The following is a 9470-nucleotide window of genomic DNA, read 5'->3' on the forward strand; positions in this document are numbered from 1 at the left end:
TTCACATCATGATATAAATGTACATTTGGTGTTCACGAGTCATGATTTACACTATCTTGACAATAATTCCATCATTATGATATGATAAACGACAGCACACAGTTTCGTTCTTGACCAGAGGGAGGCGCTCCTACTATCTTGCATGACTTGACGATTTAGGTAAATTGCATAATTGCATATATCCAATACAATTGCAGACTTGTATTAACAAGTTACTTTTAGATGTAGATAATACATCTCTCAATATACATTAGAGCTATATTGCATACGGACCTATGGCTATTTACGCAGCACACAATAATTTGTCTGCTGAGGACTTGCAAAGCCTTAGTATAATTTTGAGGTATAGTAGCTAACATAATAGCCTATTAAAACTCAGTAAGTTATATCATAAGTGATTCCCCTAGTAGGCTTTCCAATCCAGATAGCAATCAAATAACAAATTACCCTAATTGACGGTGGTTGCTGACGCATATTATATCTTGAGCCATGGATGGGATTTAGGGGAATTACATCATCCATCATCGACCTAAAAAAAAATATATGTCACTCTGCTTTAATTCTTTAACGCTACTTCAATATTGTACTAAATGTAGCGTCATAGCAGAAAGTACAGAACAGTAGAAAAATGATATATATTAATGTGTATACCTTAGGCTACTATAGGTTTATGTATTATAATAATACTATTGTATGTTTCTATGTTTCTTCTCTGAATTTATATTTGTATGTCTATTTTCTTCTCTTTCCTTGATTTATTAATTTTGTTGGATTTTTTCTAGATCTACTTGTTATCCTGTGAAGCACAACTAGTTACTAGTATAACTTTATCTCGTCGCCCGATGGCGCAATTTGTTGCATTCAATAAACTAGAGGAAATCTTTGCAGGCAGCAGTAGCAGCAGCAGACTAGACGCGCCACCGCCACACAGCCGTAGTTTACGTTTCCACAGAGGACACGCACACGCTCTCTGTTGGCCTGCGACTACAATAATCCTTTCGATCTCTGGCAAAAATAAGCGGAACACGGCTTGTCCCACTGGTCTGAACAGACTTATTAGATCACCATTGGATTTGCGATTGGTCTTCATTTCAGTCTGGACGTGAACATTGAAAGGCAGTCTACAGGATACTACAAGTTATTTACGGCAGCACAACCGGAGATCCCTGAAGATGGGTTCAGTCCCAGCGATATCTGTCCTTATTTTGGGCATCGTTGTTCCAGGATTGGCTGGTTATATTGAGGTATATATGCATGCATTTCCTATTTTATGCCCCGGTGTTGCTATGTTAGTCTCTGGCTCTTATTCTTGACTTTGATCCGAACTAGAGTGCTCTCTATGCCCAAAAGGGAAAAACAATCCTTTACAACATGTTTATTATCTGTGCGTTTTAGGAATGCGTTACATTGCTTTAGTGATCTGAATTGGTTTATTTGCCAGTCTTGCTCACTTAACTCTATGATACTTAACTCTCTTAGAAATTATACCTTACATTTTTTGTAGGCTTGATTTGATTTTAATCTTTTACATCTAACCATATTTCTTGGTTGCTGTGGTCTTTACAAGCGTCTAAGGGTCTGCAATGCCATGCCCTAGTTAGGCCTATTATTCAACCTGTGGTGTGGCAGTTAAGTTCATGTCTTCAGATATAGATTGTGCGTCTGGAGTTGGTACTTCTTACAGTGTGGGGCCGCAAGGGCTATAGCACAACGTATAACGCGCAGTAGAGATCAAGTGAAGAGACTTCTGCACTGCCTGGGTGGGAGTCACAGCCCACCTCGTTTCACCCATAAAACCTCCCCGTTTTCATATACGTATGTTTGCTGCTCCTACACGTGTCAGAGGACATTCATCATGGGCAGTGGACAAGGCAATTGTTTAAATCTGCTATGTTTCAACAAACTGTGTTTGACTGTGCAGTTATGATCTGGAAAGCATCCAGTTTGAGGGGCCTGAAACAATATGCACATAGATTCCTTGATGTTTTGCTTGTTCTTATTCAAAGTGCTTGGGGACATGCACCTTGGCCTCCCGCGGTTTCATAATATACACATCCAGCAGCAATGGCCCACTAGATGGCCCAGTCTCTAATCAGTTATTGTCCTTGAGACACAGAAGGCTGTCATAGCACTCGTATCGCCAGTTAACAATGCACCCATTTTCTGAACAAACACACACTGGCCCAGATGGAGGGAGAGCAAACACAAAAATGTTCCTGCTCATTGTCGGGCTCGGGCATGAAAAAAAACACTTTGACAAGCAGCCTCTGGCGTATATGTGCAAGCCACCAGCGCATATCAGGGACGTGTGTGTGTGTGTGTGTGTGTGTGTGTGTGTGTGTGTGTGTGTGTGTGTGTGTGTGTGTGTGTGTGTGTGTGTGTGTGTGTGTGTGTGTGTGCGTGTGCGTGTGTTTCACGCAATTTCTCAAAACCCCAGCCATTTTGTGGAAGTATTGGCTGGCATTGTGTGGACGAATAATGGTTATTAAGTCCTCAGCAAAATCCATACCCATGCAATCTCACTAAAAGGCCAGTCCCCACACGATGATTGACTTTCCAGACGGCCCTTTAAGCACGGCCGACCCAGCGATCGATGGCGTACGAACTTTCGTGACATGATTTATAAATACCTTGGATGCTGATCCGGATCTGGGACCCAGATTCAATAGACCCAGGGCCGACCTGAACAGGGGGCATTGTTCTGGAACATTCTCTAGGTCTGACTCAAGAGAGGGTAGAGCTCAAGGTAGTGGTGTAGGATTAGGGGAGGAAAATTGGCTGAGAGAAACACACACACAGTTGCCCCCACACACACACACCTGACCAAGCCAACACACCTGCCCACACACACACCTGACCACACACACCTAACAACTCAAATACCTGACCCCATGCTGCTCCAGAAAACGAGAATTTATGAGTAACCAATAAGAACTTGGAGATGCATATATGCGACGCACACACACTCACACACACACACACACACACACACACACACACACACACACACACACACACACACACACACACACACACACACATGCCAAACGTGGCCTTCAGCGGTCATATAGCGATGAGATGACGCTTATCTTTCACACACAGGTCTTCTGCGGATTGGCTTGTCTGCTGCAAGTCCACAATCTAGAGGTGCTTTTGCTGTCTCATTCTCTCTCTCTTTTAACTATCTCTCTCTCTCTCTCTCTCTCTCTCTCTCTCTCTCTCTCTCTCTCTCTCTCTCTCTCTCTCTCTCTCTCTCTCTCTCTCTCTCTCTCTCTCTCTCTCTCTCTTACTGTCTCTCCTCCTCTCTCTCACACACACTCCCTCTCTTTCTCTCTCTCTCTCCCTTTCTCTCTCCTCCTTCTTTTTGAGTATTTAAAGCTTAGGCCACTTCAGCTGCGTAAACAGCCCCTTTGTTTTGTCAGATACCTGCAAAGCTCCAGATTGGTCTCCTGTTTCCTCAGCTGGCCTTACCCCCCCCCCCATCACTGGGGTCTCAGACGTGACAATAGAGAGGGAACTTAGTGATCTCTAATGCATTTATTCTTACTGCTGGTTAAATTCACCTCGCAACTCCATCCGGCTTCGTCTACTAATTCCCACTCCACTCGCTTTATATTGTATCCGGGCAGTTGATGGTTGGAGTAGTGGAAGATTCCATTCCAATTTCAATGTCAGACAAAATGAAAAAAGAACCCCCCACAGGAAATTTCCGGAACTCATTTAGAAACAGGGCTAGTTCGGCTCTGGCCTGCCCAGAGAGCTCCATCACAGCAGGGGGGGGGGGGGGTAGAGGTGTTGGTGTTGATGGGTCTCCCACTGGACCAACGAAGAACAGATTGGTGTGCATTGGATGGTTCACACATTGAGAACATCCCATTCTCCTGTGACCACAACAGGCGTCAATTATCACGGCTAAGGGCCAGATTGAGAAATCCAAATGTGTTGCACAACACAACAGACGCTTTTTTTTTTGCTTTCTTTAAACCAGTCCTGCGAAGCGCTTGCCCCTTTCCTTTACAGCCACGGCGGTGCAGGGCACGTCCGGACATGTGTGGTCATGTTGCGGGGATGAGGCGAGACTTGATGAGTGCTGTAATTATAAATCCAGAGGTTCCTCTCTTCCTGTGTCTTGGTGACCTCATTTATGTAGGAAGGGTTTGTGTCAAAGCATTGGCCGGTTTGGATGTGAATAGTGTGCGCTGGATCAGGACTAAAATGAAATGTAGGATTTGCTGCAGTGATTTGTGCTGTTCTGCACAACGCCTTTTAAACTACAGTCAATGTGCAGAGGTCTTCCCCTGGAGTGGAGCTTATTGCACCTTGGTTGCAGTGCTCTTGCACCAGTACTTTTGTTCTCATACTCTCATAAAAAAGCAAGTATCTGCGTTCACATGTGCATTCATGTTTTCCCCACGCGCATGCAAAACTTCGCCTTTGAGTCTTGGTTCCAAGCCCATGGCTGTTTTTATCGGGGTGGTTAACCGTGTAGGTGCCGATTGCCCTCAGTTGCATATGAATGGATTCCCGGGGGCTTGCCAGTGTTGACTCCTCCACAGCTTATGAATGGCCCAATGGAAGGTCCTTTTTGTCTCGCTGTGCTGAATAGCTAGGGAGATCCTGGGCGTCGTTTCCATTCAGGGGTGATTAAACCACCTCAGAGACGCTGGGGCTCAATGGAGACCCTGTCACCACTGTTCAATGGCCGATGGAGAGATAAGGCTTCTTATCGGACGGGTTGGTAGCACCAGGGGTAGCTAGCACCAGGGTTAGCACTATAGGGTTAGATAGTGGTTAGCTTGCACCATGTTACCCCAGAGTTAGGATCCTGTTAGCAGAAATAAATTTCACCGGATGTTTCTTTTATTCGAAAGCGACTTCCAGTGAATTTAGATACATGTTGTTATGTCTTAATGGTTAGTTGTGTACGGGTTGAGGGCGAAACATTGGGAACCGACCCACAGTGCCTAAAAACCCCAACCACTTACACAATCAGGCCTCCCCTGTCCTCTTCTCGATCCAAATGGGCCTTCTCCAATCATATTTGGCTACTCATGCACTTCCACTCCGTTCATCGACCCGTGTGTACGTTCCTCCCATCTGTCAAGCTGCAGGAAGCACAGGCAGGCAGTGCTTTATCAGCAGAGAGACCCGGCGCAGGACTGTCTCTCAACTCCCAGGTTAAGCACATAAAACCATGCTGGCTTTCAGTAGATCTGCCAACATCCCACCGCCGCGAATCCGCTTAATGACAAGAGACACTCGCTGCTTAGAGCCCCACAAAGGAAGAGGTAATAATCCTAATGTCCCTTGCCACTCTGTCTAATATAGAAAAACTCATTTTCACGCACACTTTCACATAAACAGACGCACACGTACCTTTGCAGACAGTTTGGTACACGCACGCACAAATAAACACACACACATGCACACACACGCACGCACACACACACACACACACACACACATACAGTTCAATACATGTGGCAGACGTTTCCTCGCGGAGACTGTATCGACTGCGTATCGTTTAAAAACATATTTTTCACATCCAACACAGTTTTGGAGATTCAACTGCATGTCGTCATATAGTTCCCTCTCCAAAACAATATAACACGCACGTGCACACACACACACATACACACACACACACACACACACACACACACACACACACACACACACACACACACACACACACACACACACACACACACAAACACATATTCTTTCAGATTTTACTGCATGCATTTCGTAATAAAGCCCTGGCTCTCCAACACACACACACACACACACACACACACACACACACACACACACACACACACACACACACACACACACACACACACACACACACACACACACACACACACACTAACAGACACGCACACACACACACTCAAACACAAAACAAATGCACACATTTCACCACAACTCCCTCACTAATGCATGTATAAGTGTAAACACCACTCTCTCACAGGCCCGGTCACACCCTACAGATGTAAAGTTTGCGACGGGACGAGGTGAGTCACCGTGAAACATCCCCAATATAGCAGATCTGGCGCCCTCTGACTCATGGAGACAACATCATTCTCTAATTCAACGCCAACAAATTCCTTTTCCTTTCATTTCCTCGAGGCATAAGGGAGGGGGGGGGGTGGGGGAACTCTGTGTACTTCGGCAGTCTTCCCCCTGGCTGTCTCTCTCTCACTCTCTCTCTGTCTCACTCTACCTCTCTCTCTACTACACTCTCTCTGTCTCTCTCTCTCTCTCTCTCCCTGTCTCACTCTACCTCTCTCTCTACTACACTCTCTCTGTCTCTCTCTCTCTCTCTCTCTCTCCCTGTCTCACTCTACCTCTCTCTCTACTACACTCTCTCTGTCTCTCTCTCTCTCTCTCTCTCCCTGTCTCACTCTACCTCTCTCTCTACTACACTCTCTCTGTCTCTCTCTCTCTCTCTCTCTCTCTCCCTGTCTCACTCTAACTCTCTCTCTACTACACTCTCTCTGTCTCTCTCCCTGCGTCCCAGTGTTTATCTATCCCCATGTGTGTCCCTCGTGGCCTCTCTCTCTATCCCTCCCTCTCTATCCCAGTGTATCCCTTCATAGCCCTTCTCTCTATATCTGTCTCCAGCTATCACTGCCTCTCTTTCTCCCTCGATTTCTGTATCTCTTTCCAAAGTTCTCTCTCACGCCCTCTCTCCCGGTGTCTCTCACTCTCCCAGTCTCTCTGCCTCTCTCTCTTCCCCTTTCTCTCTCTGCCACTTTTCCTCCCGGGGTCTCTCTCTCTCTCTCTCTCTCTCTCTCTCTCTCTCTCTCTCTCTCTCTCTCTCTCTCTCTCCCTCTCCCTCTCCCTCTCCCTCTCCCTCTCCCTCTCCCTCTGCCTGTTCATGGCTGTAGTAGTGGTCCACTCCAACACAGCTGCGAGGACGGATGCTCTCTGCTGTGCTCTGGGATTCAAGCTGAAACCTTCCCTTGTCCTTCAACACCCCTCCACTACCACATGGACTCTTCATTATCCCCACTTCACTGTGTGTATGTGTGTGTGTGTGTGTGTGTGTGTGTGTGTGTGTGTGTGTGTGTGTGTGTGTGTGGGTGTGGGTGTGGGTGTGTGTGTTGGAGAGCCAGGGCTTTATTACGAAATGCATGCAGTAAAATCTGAAAGAATATGTGTTTGTGTGTGTGTGTGTGTGTGTGTGTGTGTGTGTGTGTGTGTGTGTGTGTGTGTGTGTGTGTGTGTGTGTGTGTGCACGTGCGTGTTATATTGTTTTGGAGGGGGAACTATATGACGACATGCAGTTGAATCTCCAAAACTGTGTTGGATGTGAAAAATATGTTTTTAAACGATACGCAGTTGATACGCAGTCTCCGCGAGGAAACGTCTGCCACATGTATTGAACTGTGTGTGTGTGTGTGTGTGTGTGTGTGTGTGTGTGTGTGTGTGTGTGTGTGTGTGTGTGTGTGTGTGTGTGTGTGTGTGTGTGTGTGTGTGTGTGTGTGTGTGTGTAAGGACGTTGATGAAAGAAAATGTCCAACTATGTGTCTTTTTTTGAACAGTTTGTGCGTGAGCGTATGTTTGTCCTCCTGAAAGCTCCTGCCGCGTCTCATCACATATTTAGTTTCCCTCAGCCTCCTGAGCGGGCTGCGTTTGGTGCCAGTGTGAGCGAGTTCAAAACGACACTCTTTCTCCCTCCCGGCGCAGATTCTCTCTCTCCGTCTGTGGCCTCCACCGCATATCAGCCACCCCGAGGATAGGGAGGGTTATTGTTCACGCAGTCTGGAGGAGCCCTATCGTGTTCCCACGAAATAAGAACTGTGACTCATCCTAAGACCCGGTTTGATTTGATACCGGCCCAGAGTCGATAGGACCTCGACACAACGGCGGCGTGTATCGAGTTCCACATTTGTTTGTTACCGATGCCTTTAATAAACCTTGTCTTACGCAATCCAAAAGTCCCGCTCCAATCTGGCATTGATCGGAGCGTCAGAATCAGTGTGTGAGGATGATATTATTGATGGGTCGGGGCTGTTGCCCTGAGGGTTGTGTAGACTGCTGCTGTTTGTCAGTTTCCTTTGTTTATGTCGGCGATGGCGTTGAGGTGACGCCGGCGCCCTGGAATCTGCTCCTGACTTGATGTGGCAGAGAGCTGCGGAATGCAGAGCCTGGGGTTGAACAGGCGCAGTGTAGTAGTAGTAGTAGTACTGCAGTAGCTCGGTTTTATACTGCAGTTTATCTGTCTTGAAGGATTTAGTTCGTACTGCGGTTTCTGCGTCGGTATGGTTCTTTGGTGCTGCATTGTCTGTGTATCACCGTGCTCTGCTTTGAACTGCAGTGTCTCTGGTTTGTATGACAGTATATTTGGTAGTGTAGGTGTTTTGGTAATGCAGTATCTGTATATCGGTATCTGTATTTTTTTACTGCAGTATATGTGTCGTCCCATGGTTTTGTACTGCAGTATATGTGTCGTACCATGGTTTTGTACTGCAGTATATGTGTCATAACATTGGTTTGTACTGCAGTATAATTATGTGTCGTACCATGGTTTTTCCTGCAGTATATTAGTCATACCATGGTTTTGTACTGCAGTATATGTGTCGTAACATTGGTTTGTACTGCAGTATATGTGTCATAACATTGGTTTGTAGTACTGCAGTATATGTGTCGTATCATGGTTTTTTGTACGGCAGTATATGTGTCATAACATTGGTTTGTACTGCAGTATAATTATGTGTCGTACCATGGTTTTTCCTGCAGTATATCAGTCATACCATGGTTTTGTACTGCAGTATATGTGTCGTAACATTGGTTTGTACTGCAGTATATGTATCATAACATTGGTTTGTAGTACTGCAGTATATGTGTCGTACCATGGTTTTGTACGGCAGTATATGTGTCGTAACATTGGTTTGTACTGCAGTATATGTGTCGTACCATGGTTTTGTACTGCGTTTTTGCTGTTGTTCAGCATCTCTGTGTTGTTCAACTATAGTATGGTGAATTAAACAGAAGCTTGGGCTGTGATGATCACTCTTTAAATAATGTCGTCATTATACTTTAATGTGTTCTCCCCCGGAGTGTGCACGTGCATGCACCTGTGCACGTGGCCGCAGCAGACGCTGTATGTGGACCGGGCTGGGACTCACTCTGGCAAGCCTACATGGGCCTTTCTTCCTATCAATAAAATATCTGCTGCTCTGTCTCTGAAGTGTGTGTGTACGTGTGCGTGTGCGTGCGCGTGCGTGCGTGTGTGTGTCCTCAGCTCCAACAATGTATACATTCGATGTGTATGCAAACCGCTCCACCTATGTTTGTGTAGGCGACATTGCAGAGTCTGAACGTCTGTGTGTCCGTACGTCTTTCTGTATTACCATCTCTGTTTCTCTTGCCCTTTTTTTTTTTAACTCTTTCCAAATGTCACTCTGGAAACCATCCCCATTCCTTTCCGTCTCTGTGCCTTCTTCTTTCTCTCGCCC

General features: G+C 46.0%; 1 protein-coding gene across 4 annotated transcripts in view; it reads left to right on the forward strand.

The window, feature by feature from the left end:
• The first annotated feature begins 903 nt into the window (after positions 1–903).
• Positions 904–9470, forward strand: part of aplp2 (amyloid beta (A4) precursor-like protein 2) — a 74514-nt gene continuing 65947 nt past the window's right edge. For 3 of the 4 annotated variants that reach the window (XM_030380353.1, XM_030380355.1, XM_030380357.1), the window contains exon 1: positions 905–1244. In XM_030380353.1, the coding sequence (XP_030236213.1) occupies positions 1173–1244 (72 nt within the window). In that variant the 5' untranslated portion in view covers positions 905–1172. Of the gene's footprint in view, positions 1245–9470 lie in introns of all 4 variants that reach the window. The other variant, XM_030380356.1, reaches the window with a different exon arrangement.

The sequence above is a fragment of the Gadus morhua genome, chromosome 16 (genome assembly GCF_902167405.1).
Source record: "Gadus morhua chromosome 16, gadMor3.0, whole genome shotgun sequence".
Classification (NCBI taxonomy): Eukaryota; Metazoa; Chordata; class Actinopteri; order Gadiformes; family Gadidae; genus Gadus; species Gadus morhua.